This window comes from Strix aluco, chromosome 28 (assembly GCF_031877795.1).
Source record: "Strix aluco isolate bStrAlu1 chromosome 28, bStrAlu1.hap1, whole genome shotgun sequence".
Classification (NCBI taxonomy): domain Eukaryota; kingdom Metazoa; phylum Chordata; class Aves; order Strigiformes; family Strigidae; genus Strix; species Strix aluco.
In genome coordinates this window covers 6806108-6822838 of record NC_133958.1, presented here as the reverse complement: position 1 = coordinate 6822838, position 16731 = coordinate 6806108, and the positions used below count along the sequence as shown (strand labels likewise).

At 51.4% G+C, this 16731-nt stretch overlaps 1 protein-coding gene across 4 annotated transcripts in view; it reads left to right on the top strand.

Annotated features, from left to right (window-relative positions):
• The window catches only part of ZMAT4 (zinc finger matrin-type 4), a 94042-nt gene extending 78088 nt beyond the window's left edge, over positions 1–15954 (top strand). For all 4 annotated transcript variants that reach the window (XM_074808108.1, XM_074808107.1, XM_074808110.1 and 1 more), the window contains 3 exons: positions 2054–5188; positions 12067–14896; positions 14940–15954. In XM_074808108.1, the coding sequence (XP_074664209.1) occupies positions 2054–2069 (16 nt within the window). In that variant the 3' untranslated portion in view covers positions 2070–5188; positions 12067–14896; positions 14940–15954. The remainder of the gene's footprint in view (positions 1–2053; positions 5189–12066; positions 14897–14939) is intronic.
• Positions 15955–16731: the final 777 nt, after the last annotated feature.

Below are 16731 nucleotides of genomic sequence, written 5' to 3'. Positions count from 1 at the left end.
TGTCCTCCGCCCTCCTGGCTGTCAGCGATCGGAGGCTGGGATCCAGCCCTAGTAATTAAGAGTCTGACTATGTGGGGATAATGATTCCCACTTCCATGAAGAAGAACTTTATCTTCTTGCCTTTATTTTGTCTCTTTGATCAGCCAGACCTCTCTGCCACATCTAGAGCTCACAAATGTATTCTGGGGTTTTATAACCACTCATTTACACATTCATAGATGCTAATACACATCTAGGTTTCCCTTTCAAGCTCATGCTTTCTGATTAATTTCAGGATTTCTGCAGAGAGGGGACCCAGTCCTGCAGCTGTTGTTGGGGTAAAATCAATTCAGCCTACCAAAGGAGTGCAGCATTCCCAGGGGCGGAGAATGGTCGTTTCTAGTTTGGAGGGGGTGCTCTGGAGACCCTTCTGCACAGCCCTTCACCTCGTCCTTGGGTTGCACCCTGTGAAAGCCCGGACGATTAATGGCCTGCTGAGGAACAACTGACAGCAGGCTCGGTGCTGCTGTGGGTTTTTCTGATTGAGAACACAGATGTCTAATTGGAATAGGGTATTGGTTAGCATAAGCTGCTTGGCTATTCAGAAATCAGAGCTAATCAAAATATTGTAAGTATCATGCCTGGAGACATGTCACCCTTCGCCATGATTGCGTTGCCGTATTTTTTTCAATCTATTTAAGAAAGTGTAAACAAACACTTGCACCCTGCTGTCTGCAGCGAGTCTGAGGGGGCGAAGGGGGGGGGGGGGGCAGGTCCCAGGGCTCTTCCGGGGGGGCTCTGCCCATGCCCCTCGGGGCCCTTTGCGGCTGTCCCCGCTCAGGGGGGGTTGGAGGTTTAATGCCGTGCACAGGAGCAGGAGACAGGACTAGAAGAGGGCTTTGGTGTTCCTGGCCTGACTTTGTGTCAGATTTTATACGGAATGGTCGTGCTGTTTCCCCTGGACTTTTCCTGGTGCTGGAGGTCGAGCTCCCTCCTGCACATCCTCACCCAGAGTGAATTCACTCTTTGGTATAAGATTTCCAATAAATTTTAGGAAATTATAATAAATATTTGAGTTGTACTGTGTATTTTACAACCAAGCCAAATGATTTTTTTCTTACCTTGATGACTGCAGCTTTTATTGGTAGCAGCAGCACTTTCCATGTGCTTTCTGTAAGGTATAGTGGCTGATGCCTAAAATATAAAGAAGCCTTTAGAGTGATAATAACTCCAGAAGATGAATAGTTATAAAAGGTAGATGGAATTGAAAGGCATTTTAATTTGTCATTATTTCAGTTCCAGAGAGCAGCTGAATAATTACACTGCCTGTGAAGAGAGAGGGTGTAATACTTTCTCTCATTATAGGATTAAATTGTCTCCCTTCCCTTTTAATGTAAGTGAAAATAAAGCTATCTCTGATACCTTCTGTTTTGATCATAATTTGAAAGCCCCAGAACGGCTCGTGCAACTTTGTTTTGTGGTGTCGGGTGTGTGAATTAATTATTTTAATATAAAGCGTAAACATTGGACCGATTTCTCAAAGTGTAAACCTGAGACCGCCAGCGCTTGCTGAGTGAGAAATTCCTCATTGGCCAAAAGTGTGTTGGGTCACGAACCGGGCGAGTTTTGCAGGGTTTGGGAGGCTCTTAAATTTAAATTGAGGACCTAAAGAAAGTACACTTTTCTCAAATTGTTACAGCAGTTTTCTTTCATAAAACACAAAACTGTCCTTAAAATCGCAAATGTTTTAGGTAGAAAGAGTTTATTTATATGTTTTTTTAGAATTGAAGTCTCCTCATTGCTCACATGAAAAATTTCTTTGGTCACGATGAGAAATTTGCAGGTTTGCCCCAGTACCGCTTCGCCTGGGATCTGCCGTCGGTGCTGGGTCCCGCCGGAGCTTCGGCCGCTGCGAGGGGTGGGGGGGAAGGGGGCGAGGGGGGAGGTGCTGCGGGGCTGCCTGGGCCAGGGTGCGGGCAGAGGCGTGGGCAGAGCTCGGGACGGGCACAGGAACCGGTTCTGAACCCGGGGTGCCGGGGCGGAGAGTGACCTCGGCCTCGTCTCTGTCTTGCAGCCTGAAGAACCAGTAGCAGATCGTCGGCCGTGACAGGGAAAACCACGGAGGCTTCTCCTGCGGAGGGCAGCTGGCAGCGAGGAGAGGATGCTTCTGGGACAGTGATCCTGTGTGGATTCAATAATTAACATGTAACTAACCTTCGCTTTGGACAAATACATGGATTTTTTTTTTTTTAATTTTGTGGTGAGTTAAAATATTTCAATGGATTTTTTTACCCTTTCAAGATAATATTTATTCAGCACAGAGTCTAGAGTATGATAACTATCCTGTAAATACAGCACTTAATCATCACTCATCTTCAGAGACAGTGGAAACAAAATATTTTACTTTTTCATATTTATTCTTAGATTTCTCCCAAGAGTATAAAATTATTCTATTACTTTATCCATGATAGTGATGTAATCCGTCTTCAATCAGAAATAAACATACTTTCTTCACCTTCTCCAGCATGGTTTGTGTCAACACATAAAGAGCAGCAAAAAATGAATCACGGGGATTGTGTAACGGATGAATTTTTTCCTTTCCTCTTTGTCTTCAGAGAAACAAATGGTTCACTGAGCAAAGAAAACTAAAATGAAAGCGTAAAATCATTTTCCTGCCGGTAGGATTCCTACAGGCTGGATGGAAACCGGTCGCTTTATCAACTTTGATGCAAACCCAAGGCCGGACGCTGCTCTGCCCTGGAGCGGGCAGCCCCCGGCAGAGCCGCAGGAGGGACGGTGGCACCGGCCGAGCTGCCCCACGCGGGTGCCACCGGCTGCCAGCGCGGCCCCAGCGCGGCCCCAGCGCGGCCCCAGCGCACCTGTATGGAGACGGCGGAGAGTCGGCGGGGACCGGCGGTGGGGACGGTGGAGAGGCAGCGCGTGGAGGCTGGTTTCAGGACACCGAGCCCTCGCCAGCCTCCGGGTGTTACCGGCGCGGCCGCAGCGGTGAGGTCGCCCCTCCGGCCGGGCTCCCACCGCTCCCGGGGAAGGGACTGCGGCTTGGGGGGTCCTTGCTCACAGGGAGGACAAAACTCAAAAGGATTTGAAGAGATCAAAAACTGACCAAAAACCAGCCTTAACCGTCCAAGAGGAGCGCTGTTCAGCCCCCAGCCGGTCCCAGTCCCCACCAGTTTGGTGCTCGTCTACAGGGAAGGGGCTTCTTCCTCACTGGCTGTAGGGGAGCAGAACCAAAAGTAACTCCATCCCCTGGCAAGAGGGAGCTCACAAGGATTTTAGTTTTTCTACTGCAGTCAGCACAAAGAGACCAGGTTTCTTACCGAACCCCCTGCAATGCAAAGAGCTACAATAAACAATCCGGTTTCCCGTTGGTACCACGAGCAATGCAAAACAAACCTGGCTGTGCCCTGTCACACAAACTGGGTGAGGGCACTTTGCATGCAGAGAGCCTGTCTTGTGAATGCTGCCAGAGATTAAGCACCACCTTTTTAAAGAGCAGTCTGGTTGTTTTATATATGTCTAGTAGCACAATTCTTCAGAGACTGTGGCCATTTCCCTGCTTCTGCACCGCTGAAATAACAGGCTTTGACATTTCCTTTTTGTGCACACTCGGCTAGAGGCTCGCTGGTGTCTTTGAAACGGAGCGGTGATGTGTACGGATCCCTCAGTTCATTTACCAGGAATCCCAGCGAGGTGCAAATCCACTTCTCCAGCGTCTCGAGGAAGAGCGGTGACCTGCTGCTGCTGGCTCTGCATCGGGGAAACTTTTTAATCCACCCACAGCTCACGACCGTGGCCTGCAGGTTTGTGAATTTTCTGCCAAGTGAACAGATCGTACATAGATGATTAATCTGTGTCCTCCATCCGCTTTTCTGCACCTTAATAAACCAAAGCAAAGCAAAGTGTCTTGCTCTGCATTTTGGTGTTGAGTAGCGCTGTGTGTTCCAGATGAGAGGTGTTTGGGCACATCACTTGGAAAACTGCAGTTGTGATGCCAATGTAATTTTGTATGTTCATAGAGTTGTTGCTGTTACTGTGTATTTGTAAGGGGGTAGCCCTGCGCCGTCCGGCTGTGCAGCAGAGGATGCTGTAGGCGCTGTTCCATAGCCTTGGTCTGTCTCGCTCTGAGGTTTGTTCAGCAGAGCAGTCCTGAGTGGCAGATGTGCACGTGAAATCAAGGCGGCTTCACGGCAAGCCTGCGCTGAACCGTATTTTGGGGAAAGGCAATATTTAAAGTCATTAAGCCACAAGGCAGCACATGCTCAGAAGTAATTGTCCTGAAGCCAGTGCTGGTACCTGTAGGACTCGGTCAGTACAAGCAATTCTACTTGTAAATGAGCCGTGGGATGAAGCAGGAGCAGGCTTCTCGTGGAGGGGACCTTGTGCTGCCAGAGGAAGAAAAATAGTCTTCATCTGCTGCTGACAGGGTTCTGTTTTTCATCCCCCTCCCTGCCCCGGGAAGAAGTTCATCTTCGCGGCCGGTTGGAGCGGAGCGCGGGCTGCAGGCAGCTCCGGGTGTTCCCGCCGCAGCTCCGTGACACGCCGCAGGGAGCAGCCGTGGAAGCTGCTTTGGCTTTCCTTCGCAGCGATAATATTGTGTAACTGGCTTCCGAATTACTGTCTCATCTGGGACTCTGAAATCCCTCACTACCTCGCTGCTGCGGTCACCCTTTTAATGAAACAAACCCGGTTTTGTGGTGGAAATGATTCTTTTACCTTGCAGAGGCAATTAAAAGCCCAAACTGAACAGATTTATTTTTAAAAGACTCTTTCCAAATCTTCACGAGAGAAGAGTAATAATCCTCCTAAATACGGAGGAAGATCAATATTAGATGTTGCTCCATGGAAGCCCGTGTTATGTTGACTGCCAGCAGTGAGGACTAGACCCCTGTACTCTGAGAAGAAGTGAGACTCCTGTGATTTGGGTTTGGGGTTTTTTTGCCATAACATATGAAATCTGTTTGCAAATATACTGAATAGGCAACGTTCAGTGCTTTATCTTCATTTGGCATTTAATCAAAGCAACACGCTACATCTTTATAATAGCTGGACTAATTGACTTGACAGAACAGAGCAATCCTGTTGGTCATCTTCATATTTGGTGAGATGAATACAGATACCATCGTGTGTGGTGACAGAGGTTACAGACAATGTGGGACAAAGTCCCTAACTCATGTTTGAGATGTGACAGGTAGGAAACATAGACACAAAGCTCACATTGAATTTTAAAGTTTGCTGAACTGTCCTTATCTGCCTTGAAAATCTTTTCTGCTGCATTTGCATAGAATCGTATCATAGAATGAATCACAGACTGCTTTGGGTTGGAAGGGACCTTAGAGATATCTAGTTCCCACCCCCTGCCCCGGGCAGGGACACCTTCCACTAGCCCAGGTTGCCCAAAGCCCCGTCCAGCCTGGCCTTGAACCCTTCCAGGGAGGGGGCAGCCACAGCTTCTCTGGGCAACCTGTGCCAGGGCCTCACCACCCTCACAGGGAACAATTTCTCCCTTAGATCTTAATCCAAATCTCCCCTCTTTCAGTTTGAAACCATTACCCCTCATCCTATCCCTCCCCCCTGATCAAGAGTCCCTCCCCCCTTTCCTGTAGCCCCTTTCAGTCCTGGGAGGCCGCTCTAAGGTCTCCCCGGAGCCTTCTCTTCTTCAGCTGAACCCCCCCAACTCTCTCAGCCTGTCCTCACAGGGGGGTGCTCCAGCCCCCCGAGCATCTTCATGGCCTCCTCTGGCCCCGCTCGAGCAGGTCCGTGTCCTTCTGCTGTTGGTGCCCCCAGAGCTGGACCCAGCACTGCAGGGGGGTCTCCCAGAGCGGAGCAGAGGGGGAGAATCCCCCCCTCGCCCTGCTGCCCACACTGCTCTGGGTGCAGCCCAGCACAAGGGTGGCTTTCTGGGCTGCCAGTGGACGTTGCTGGCTCACAGGCAGTTTTCCCCCCAAGTCCTTCTCCTTGGGGCTGCTCTCCAGCCACTCCTCGCCCAGCCTGGATTTGGGTTTGGGATTGCCCTGACCCCTGTGCTTAGTTTAGCTTAAGTGGCATAGGGAAAGAGAGAGAGAGGAGCACCAGTCCTTTTCCAAGTTAGTGTTTAATGCTCTCGGGTGTGGTGAGTGGTGGCAGTTTGTGGCCCAGGGGACGTTACAGACACAAAACCTTATCTCTTCAGTGCTCTCACCTCTTCTTCACTAACTCTTGCTGATTTCATGTTACGTGTTTAAAAAATATTTTCTGTACACGTGGGGTAACTTGTGTGCCCCTCTCTGCACATGCCTACAACTTGCATTGTTCTCACGGATCTGCCATCGCAGAGGCTCCTGCGCCTGCAGCTTTCTGCTGTTTGAAAGCTCATGGCAGAGGGGAGGTGCCTGCAAAGTGGAGTTATCCCCTGCCCTGTGCTCCAGGTCTGTACCTTGCGGTGCACCAGCAGCGTCTCAGTTCCTCTGCCTTGCCAAGGGGATCTGAGTCAGAAGAGAGACCTTTGCTCTTCTGCATCCCAGAGACTGCCTGGAGCTCGGCTCCTCGGAGCCTCAGCCCCGGCGGGGCTGCGGGGTGTGTCTGTGCCTTGTCTTGTGAAGGGAAGGGTCAGATGCGCTGCAGAACCCAATTGTTTACTCTCTGGGGACAGTAAAGGAGACTGAAGAAGCTCTCTCTGATTAATTTGTGCTCTTGCATCAATGCCTTTCATGTGTGGAGGAGAATGGGTTGTTCACAGATGAGTAAGCATCTCCCTAGGTTTCATAGCTGTGGGGCTGTTTCATTTATTGTGTTTTGGGTAATAACATAAGACACCAGTGTTTCTGAAGCTAAACTGCCTCTTTACAGAGAGAATGATTTACAGGAATAGGGCACATCATTCATGTGTGTGCAGCCTGGCTTTTCTGAGCCTCTTTCCCTCCAAATCCTTCCTTCCTGCAGCCTATGCACCTTCCTCCAAGCTGCACCCAGGGTGCTGCAGAGGCGGTTTTGTCAGGGGAGAAAAAAAAATCTTCCATCTTGTGTGCTCAAGTGATCACTACAAGATAATTGCAGCAAATTAATTACAGCACAAACACAATTTCTTTCCCTAGGCAGGTGTGTAGACAGCTCTGATGCTGCTGCAGTGAGCTGGGCTGAGCTCAGGCTCCGAAACCCCGCCTGGAGCAGGCTGTGCCCCCCTCCACGGGCTGCCCGGCTTGGCCCGGCGTTGGTGGCTTGCTTGGTCTAACAGAACGGCCGAAGACAGAGGACCTGTCTCTCATTTAGAAAAATCTAGATTTTTATGGCACTCTGGCAGCTTTCAGGTAGACAGTTTGTCCCGTGACGCTGCAGGGGTGGTGCAGAGATGTACGTGTGCAAGAGCAGGAAGGCCACGTCCCAGCCCTGGTGAGCAAGAGGCGTGTGAGGGGACAATGAGGTGCCCCGTCACCTCCCCCTGCTCTGTCCTGTTTCAAACTGGAGTAACTAGAGCGGCGCAATATTTGCATGTGTTGCCAATATTGTCCTGGTCCAGTCAATCAGGCTTTGGTCCCTAAATCCTTCTAAGCTCTTGCTTTTCCCAAGTTCAATAGGCCTTCAAAGCAAGACAAAAAGGACAAATCTCCTCGTGGTAAGTCAGTGATCCCTGCAGAAATGCCTTCAGATTGCACGCTCTCCTCTGATGTCCAGACTCGTACCCCACCCCAGGCTTCAACACTGCAGATGTGTTAGAGATCCGGGGAGATGGATGCAGTGCAAGGACTGCATCCCCCAAGGTTACTTTAAATTGAAGGGTGAAAACATTTGCATATATTTTCTTCATTAAAAAACCCTAAAACCTACTGTGTTTTTCATGCAGAACACCTGTAAGTTACAGAACTTAATTTTGTCTGTTCTGGCCAAACATTTTCCCAGCTTAAAATTCTGTGCAAGATATTCTGTAAAGAAAACAAATTGCAATAATTGTCAGTCTGGTTGTGTCTTGCCACACACATATTTCTAAGGAGCAGTGCTAACTGGAATACCGCTGGCACTGGGAGACAGCTGGAAATGTGATTATTAACACCAAACCTGTAATCTTTTAGACATGTTTCATTAGAGTTTTGTAGCACACGCTAACACAGTCCTTCAGGCTCTGGTACGATGCATTAGGTTATGTTTCAGGAGGCGAGATGTTAACTTGCCGTAGTGTTTTATGCTCAGACATAATACAGCACAAATAATACATGTTTTTTAACTGGCTGCTTGTGCTAAGGCGATAGAACTCTATGGCAACAGTGCGTAAAGTGACTCTACCCTGAGACACCCTACTTAATACAAAGAAATTAATCACGGGAGAAGAATGCTCCTAGTACGTAAGTGGTACTTTCTTTGTTAAGTTCCTACTGCATCAACTTAATTAGCAAGCCCTGACCTTTAAAACCACCTTCCATAATCTTCAAATTATGTGTGTGGAAGTCTGCGTTCCTCCTCCTGGCTGTGCTGGCAGCTTTCTGCGCTTGTCTGGATCCCCTGAACCCCTCCAGTGTGTGAGCAGCTGCAAGTCCTCTGCAGCCAGCGAGAGGCTCTTGGGAATCTCCAGATCTGCTGCAGATGCGCGAGGCAGGGAGGACCCCGTCCGCTGGTTAAACGTTCCGGATCTCAGCTGAGAGAAAGCAAATGCCCATTAACATTGCAAAGTGTCCCCCACTTAAATCACTGTGCTGAGCTCAAGCGCAAGACTTTAGGAGAAATTTTCTAGTCTAATTTCTATTTCCAGAGCCAGGATGGGGATGCTGGAGCCGGTCCTGCTGGCCCAGTGCTGTTTATCTTCGCTAAGTGTGTTCTTCTGGCTTTAAGGGGCTGGGTGGGGAGACGGCTGCAGATCTCTTCAGGTCAGAGCAATGTATGGCACTTCCATGGTGCTGTCTTACCTATTGTACCCTAAGTCACAGGAGGTCTAAAACAAACTCTGTGAAATTCCTTCTCTGTATCAGATTCTCATTTTCCAGCCCCTTTGTGCACCTCATAATCCTGCCGGTACCACTGAAAATCATCTCTGAGCGCAGCTGCCTCGTCCTCTTGCCAGGACCTCACTTAGTTCCTTCAGCAGAGGGGCTGCAGCCTGGGGTTTCGCTGAGGGCACGGGGCAGGACCTGAGCAGCCAAGGCTGAACCGTTATCCTGGAGGTCTCTCCATCATGGTCTTGTCCACTTTCACCCGCCTTTGACGTGCCGGCCACAGACACCCAGCCTCAGGAGTAAACCTCATTAATGCGGTACCACCTCTGATGGGCTGTTCTCACACACTGTCTGGTGAAGGAACGTGCTTAATGTCATCGATACAACTCGCTTGTGAGAGCCCCAGATGCACCGGGGTCCTGGAGCTGCGTTTAAGCTCCATCTGTCCCCCCAGCCCTTCCTCGGGCCGACTGCCGGGAGCCAGGGAGGGCAGGAGGGAGCTGCGGGGCCCCCGCTGCCCCCGGGGTGGCATCATCCGCAGCGGGGCTGGTGGCTGCAGTAGGTCCTTAAGTCGAGAGCTGGGTGAATTTTCATCAGTCTCGAAGAAGCCGGGGCAGGAGGACTCTTTGCAGGTACCTTCCTGGGGACTTTGCTGCCGGTAGCCGCTCGCTTGCCCCGTGCCAGGGCTGGGTTTGCGGGGCAGGCCTGGAAGGGAGCGGTTCAAGCAGCATCCGCTCCCCGGGCCGCTGCTCGCTAATCGAGCCTTGTGGCTGCTCGTGGGTCCTTGACAATAGCCTTTGTCTAATATGTTTTTAATCAGTGTGTGCATTTCAATTTGCATATTAATAGCAAGGAGATGTTACTACACAGTGCTGTTGATGAGATGGTTGTCAAACTGATCTTCCCAGTCTGAGGAGAGAAAGAAACTGCATCTATTGTATAAAAGATGAAATTGCAGAAAACACATGTTTAGGATCTACCATTCTCTGCCTCTATTTTTCTTTATCTCTGCCTTTATTTCTTCTCTTAATAGCTCATATGGATGCATTCATTAATCCTTTTTTTTTTCCCTTAGAACAAGGATCATTTAACAGGAGAATAAGACAGGATTTTGCGCCTGTTGTGACAGCTCCAAGCTAGCCTAAATATCACATTTTTGCTGGGTGTTTTTGACTTGTAAAATGGCAAAAGCTTGACCCAGCACAGGAGTCCGTTGATCACAGCTGACCCCAGCAGAATAATTAAAATGTCAGTAAATAACAGTGGCACTGCTCACGCTCCAGGTTTCGGCATTTCACGGCTGCCGTAGGCGTTGGCTTCACCAGCCCGGTGCCAGTGATGGGATGCGGCAGCGACAGTGCCCGGGGGGTGGATGGGGCACGGCGCTGGGTGGCGCTGGGTGGCGCTGGGTGGCACTGGGTGGCGTGGCAGAGGTGTGCAGGGAGGAGCGTGAGGAGCGAGGGCCCGTGGAATGGCTCAGAACGAGCCCCGAGTACCAACACCTCACACTGAGCGTTTCCCACCTTTGCTGTGCAGGGCTGCGGGAGCCTGGTGCTCTCGTCCCAGGTCCTCGGGCTGGGGAAAGGGGCAAGTTTAGGTGTGGGAGTAGGTGATTTAGGAGCTGAGCTCCATGGGCTCCAGCTGGCATCCTCCGCTGTCCGTGCTTGATCCCAAGTCACCCCCATGGCTTTTCTGCAGATCACGGCACAAGGAGATTGTTTATCTTGTTTTCCTTCTGCATTTGCTATCCCCCTCCTTGACTCTCCCCTGCTGTTCCAGATGCGTCGACCTTCAGCGCAGCCACTTCCCGGGGCTCTCCCCGCTTCCAGCTTGGGAGGTGATTTTTTGTGCTCTGGTTTTGCGCTCCACCTTCCCTCCTCCGTGTCTCAGCAGGAAAATGGCCTGGAGGCAAAAAGCCAAGACTGAAAGGAGAGAGATGAAAAGGCAAAATAAAGAAATGGGAAACAAAAAATTCCAGAGGAAAAAGCCCATCCCCACCTGCCTGGCTCCACGAATTGCTGCGGTAGCAGGAGGCTGGGGAGCAGCAAACGCCGCTGTGGTGGGGAGCGTGCTGAGTCCTGGGGGGGTGGGAGCCGCTTTAAGTCAAGTTCAGGTTTAGCATCACTACATTTTAAGCACGCTGTCCTAATCTGGGATCAAAGGGCACAGACAGTAAAGGGTGTTTGGAAGGGAGAACAGGGAGATATATATATTTTTTCCTTCGTTCTCCTGTGCCAGCGAAGCTGCCCTTGCTGAGCCTGATGAGGAGCAAGGGGGGAGCACCAAGCTCCCGCAGCGGGAAACAAGGTCCCTCCTGTTGCTCTGGCAAGAGCAGAGCAGAGGATGGGGAAAGCCACCGCCAGTCCTCTGCGGAGCATCCCCCTTCGCTGCGCAGAGACAGCAGCAGGCGCGTGACTGGAGACCAGAATAGGCACCGCTCGTGTAAACGCTACATAAATATTGAGTGACAATATTTTGAATGAGGAACCTCTCAGGGATCTGCGAGCAGGGAGGCAGCGCAGAATTAGGGGTTTTCAATCACTCCAGCTCCAGAAGAAAAGAAGTGCGGCTGCTGATCTGAAATGAGCCTGCAGCTTCTGCAGCCACCCACTGCGGGCTGTGCGGGACAAAAGGAACAGGATGAGGTAGAAAAAAAAGCCTGTGAGCGTTTGCTGTAGAGAAAGTGGCTGGAGGAAGGAGAGGCAGGAGTGTGGGATGGGTGTTTCACTCCAGAGCTTCAACCCATTTAAATAATCATAGTTGTTATCATAGTAAATGTAAATAACTGAATGAGTTCAAATTCAGTATTTGACAACACTGGCTCTTTGTGAGTACACACTGAATTCTTGTGGAAAGCCTTTATTTCATCAGAAAATCTAATAATGTTTTAAACAATCCTTTGGCATTTAGTTAGGCCCATGTTTTGTGATTTTTCTCACTCCTGCAAATGAGGGCTATAGTCTCCAAAGCAGAATGCCTCCTACAAGTTAATGTGTTAAGAAATTGCTTGAATCAAAAAATGTGTCAGTTTGGCAGCTTGCCTCTTACTGCATCGCTATAACCTGTAACAATGGCAATGATGTTATGGTGAAAATACAGAAAAGCTGTTTTGCACCTTGTCAGCCCAAGGCAACAGATATCCAGGATAACCTCGATTTATTTTCTATAGGATGTGGCAGCCCTCGGCCCTCAGTGGCATCTGAGACACGTGTCAGAGCCACGACCCCCCTCGCCTGGCCGGGGAAACGACCCTTGTAATTGGCACCAGTGGCGGGGGCTGAGCCGCGCAGGGGAGCGACCAGGCGCCTGCGGCACGGCGAGTCTGCTCGGGCCCAAGGCGGACGGGGACTTCAGCCTCCCCCGGATTCCCCCCCTGCACCTCCGTGGGCGCTGGCAGCGGGGCCCTGGTCCCATCCCCGGTGCCCCGCGCTGTCCGTCTGTCCTGGCTGTGCCCGCTGGGCTCGGGGCTGCTGGAGAGAAATCCCCGTCCTGCCACGGTCTCCAGGCTCTGGGGGAAAACTGCTGCTCTGTGAGGTGAGGCGAGGTGCAACCTTGGGGTTGGGAGGGGATTTTTCAAAGGCCGGGAGATAGCTGGTATTCAGAAATAGATCAGAACAAGCCTTTTTATCCAGAAAGGAAGAAATAGTGAAAAGCTGGTTCAGAATAGCATCTTCTGTAAAGTCCCGCTCGAACACACTTTTTAATGAGACTAGTGCTGGTCTTAACAGACGAGTGACCTCAATTCACTCACAGCTCTGTGCTATTGATTCAATAGCTTCTCTTAATGAGGAAATTATTATCTGTGTTAGAGAATGTGGAATCTAGCAGGTGCACGGTATTAAATAATGAAAAAGCAACTTTGCTAGTGCCAGGAATCTGATGGTGCAGCGCCAGGGCTGAGCAGGGCCCTCGGAGGGACTCTGCGAGGTCGTTTCCTTTGTGTTTGGCCTTGCAGAGCACGAAGACTGAGCCGCTTGTGCCGCTGGGCGTTTGGGTTCAGGCTGCCGGGAGCGGGGCTCTTGTTTTAATAGGAACCACTGCGGATGCTTCCTCGAGCCTGCCCTTGGAAGTGCTGGGAGGCACAGGCTGCTCGTCTGTGCCTTCCTCCGCTTCTGCAGGTTTAAGCAGCATGAACCTTTAGAGAGTCTGGCCTAGTGCAGCTTAGATCATGCATCTTTAAATCACCAGGAGTGCTGTCTCGATTGCTTCCTCCCTCCATGAGTCACTTCCTAATGCAGATTTTTCGTTCATTAGTGTGGTCATGCATTAAAACGAATCTCAGTAAAAAGGCAATGCTAATTTAAAAAAAAAACTATTTCACCCCAGCTGCAGATTCTCAGGTTCGTTTTTGCCTTGACTGGGGCAGAGGAAGGGCCAGTGTTCTGCAAAATTCCGTCCGGATCCCGGGTGGAGCTTGGCGCAGCCCAGGGGGTTCTGCACCCCGAGCCCAGGGCTCCCGCAGTCCCCTGCAGAGATTCACTGCGTCGAGCTGGCGCTCGCCGGCCGTCCCGCACCAAGCCCTGCGCACTGTGCGTCTGTTGGTGCTGCCCTGGCTTCAGGGTCCGGCGTCTGGAACAAGACCGAAAGGGGACTGGATGACCATCAGGCTTCGCGTTCGCACTGGTGGAATTAGAGGGTGACCTGTGGGACGTTACTGCGCCGAGTCACACCGGAAGGGGCAGAGTAAAAGGGAGGACAATGTGCTTTCTGGGCTGGCGAGAGCTAAAGTGACTTGTAGAGGAAACCAAAATCACCAATGAGCTAAAACCTTACAGAATAGAGCTAAAAGGAGAGATGACATGCTCTTTTCTAGTGATTTTACTCAGTGGGCAGTGAAGCCCAGCTGATGAGCAAGGCAGTATAAATCAGCGAAGTCTCTGATACAGCCCAGCATGCGCTGAAGTGACCTGGCAAGCTCCTTAAGCCAAGCTATTAAGTCATTTGCATGAAAAAAAGCAGACAAGCCTCGCTTTACCAGCGTGAACCAGCACTCTGGTAAAACTCATCTTTATTTTGAATGTTGTCCTGAACATTACATCTATGGCCACTCCCCAGTAAGTGCCTACAAGCTCGCACAGACTTCCTGCTCCCGGGGCCAAAGGCTGGTTTATTGCCTTGCCCAAGCGCCCTGGCTTCAGCCCTTCCCCAGCACTTCCCGGGTAGGACCCGCTGGGTTTTTTGGGACCGAGCTCTGCGGGGGGCCGGGCAGCCCGTGCCCCCTCCGTGCTGGCTGAGATGCTGCCCCAGCCCCAGAGCCGACACAAAGCCCCCGCAGGGACAGGGCACTGGCCCCAGCCCTTCCCCAGCACATCCGAACACCCCACAGCGAATATTCTCCTGCACTCGTGGAACACTTTTCTTTTGAAGGATGCTGGTGAATGAAGGCGTCCCAGCCTAGTCTTGGAGAACAACGGCCACTCCCACCACAAAACCCCCACTCAGCAATAACACAGGTTGCCCCAGGAGCTGCTGGAGTCTCTGTCCTTGGCGATACTCAGGAGCCCTGAGGGCAGCCGGGTCGGGGTGGCCTGGCTTGAGCAGGGCTCGGGCAAGATGACTCCGGTGGTCCCTTCCAACCTCAGCCAGAGTGTGGCCCGGCAGAGCTGGGACTGGGCTGATGAGGCCCTCCTGGTGTGCGTTGGGGTGGGGCTTCTTCTGGATGTTTAGGACAGTACGCTAATAAAATACTGCTTGATCCAAAGATGTTGCCCACAGGATCTCTGTTATTTCCCAGTTGACTTTGGCTGCGGGAACTGCCCAGGTCATTTTTGGTACCGCTCTTGGAGAAGGGCAGTGACACAATCCAGTGCAAGGCGGCGAGCACGGCAGAAGTGAAACAATAACGGAACCTGATGCCGAGCGCTTCTTGTGGGACTCCCGGGTGAAGCTTCAGAGCTGGGCTCAGGGGTTGGTCATGGGCAGGACGGAGCCGGGTCCCTGCCTGCAGCCCCCCACCTGCCTGGCACTGCCAGTGCTGCCGCCACACTGGGCTCAGCTGGGTGGGATGGTGACAGCAGGGTGGTGACAGCGGGGTGGTGACAGTGGGGTGGTGACAGCGGGGTGGTGACAGCAGGGTGGTGACAGCCCGCGGGCAGAGGAGGCACCAGCTGGTCATGACTCGTGCCTGTGGCACTGCGCTGGCGTGGGAATGGGCTGCCCTGCAGACAGGCTGCTCCTGTGCCCTCTGCGCCAGCGATGCTCCCAGGGACCCAGAGATCCAGAGACCAGCGCGGGGTCTCACACCAGCTCAGCGGCAGCCGCTGGAGACGACCCCGGGACGGGCGTGAACGGCCTCGCCGCGGAGCGCAGAAATCAACCTCCCGCGGCCGCGGCACGGCGAGGCGGGCGGGCACACGGGTTTCTGCCTGGCTGTCATCACGGCAATAGCGACGTCTGTTAAAGAGTTCCTGTTGACTTTCACCCTCATAATCGTTTCTATGTAATTTAGTAACAGTGTCGCAGTAGTGACGATCTAAGGATATAGGCTAATTAAAGTTTATAGTGAAATGTACTGCTTTTTTATTAGAGTATCCAATATAGTTAGAAAACGGACAAGCTTTAGGGCACGCAGATTCTTCTTTGGGTCTGAAATACGAACAATAAGCTTCAAGCTAGATACAGACTGAAAAAAAACGTTCAGCTTCACTTTAACATAATTATGGCAACAAATTAGACAGTTTGGAGGAAAAAGGTAGTAAGCACCTGTAAAATTAAGTATTGTAAACCTCATGTATTATTTCAAATTTGGGAGCTTTAAATACTGTTACAATCGAATTTCACAGGATTTGAAACAAATTTATTGTTTTGCATTGGACAGAAAACTGGAACTGTCACTTGACAGGTGTGACTTGCACATGTTGTGATCTGTGTTTAGGGGGTTTTGTACAATCCTCTGTTGCCGTTCAGTGTCGTGCGTTTTGTGTGTGAGAATGCCCAACCTGGTAATTTCTGTTCTGAGAACAGGATATTTGTGTACGTACCATTTCTAAAGTGAGCACAATCATAGACATGTATTTCAAAAGGAATGTTAAAAATAAATGATTTGAAATCTGTGCTATACAGTTGGATTTTTTTTTTTTTTTGAGGATTTATTTCAGTTGCATCTTTTTTCCACCTGCCAAACACTGTTCACCTCAGTGATGCTCTGGGGCGGTGGGATGCCCGTTTGGTTTCACAGACACCTTGTAGCTGTTCCCTCTGTGCTTGCAGTGGGAGCGCCAGCGCTATCACCTGCATCTGTCGCAGCTCTGCAGGGAAGATGTGACGGCTGAAGGGAGAAAGCTCTGCCCGTGGGTTTTACACCCGGGGAGGAACGGTCCATCCCCCCACGCCCGGGGAGACCCATCGCGTTCCCTGCGCAGGGCCGGGTCTGGGAGCAGGGAGCAGTGCCGGGACACGGGGTGCAGTGGCAGGGGTGACTGGGGCTAACTGGGGCTGGCATCTCCCTGACTGGTTTCATCCACCAGCTCCGTGTCCGTTCACCAGCTGAGCGCCCTTCCCCGGGCACCCTCCGCGCTCGGTTCGGGTTTGCATTCACACCCTCCCTGCGATGCTCCTCCCCGCGATGCTCCTCCCCTCCTGCCAGAAGAGCACAACAGAGCGGTGCGTTCCCTCTGGACAGTGCCAGGCTAGCGCAGGCCAAAAGAGAAGGAATTGGGAAAAGCACATTAATCTGTCAGCCCTGGTTCACCACTAATAAGGGACGCCCAGCCCAGGCTGCAGTACAGCCCGTTCCTGCCAACAGCGTCTTCATTTGGACCCGCTCACCCTGCTGGGATTTAACATTCAGGCCTCAGCACAGGGTCCCTTTCACCATTTTAATGAATCCAGCCGT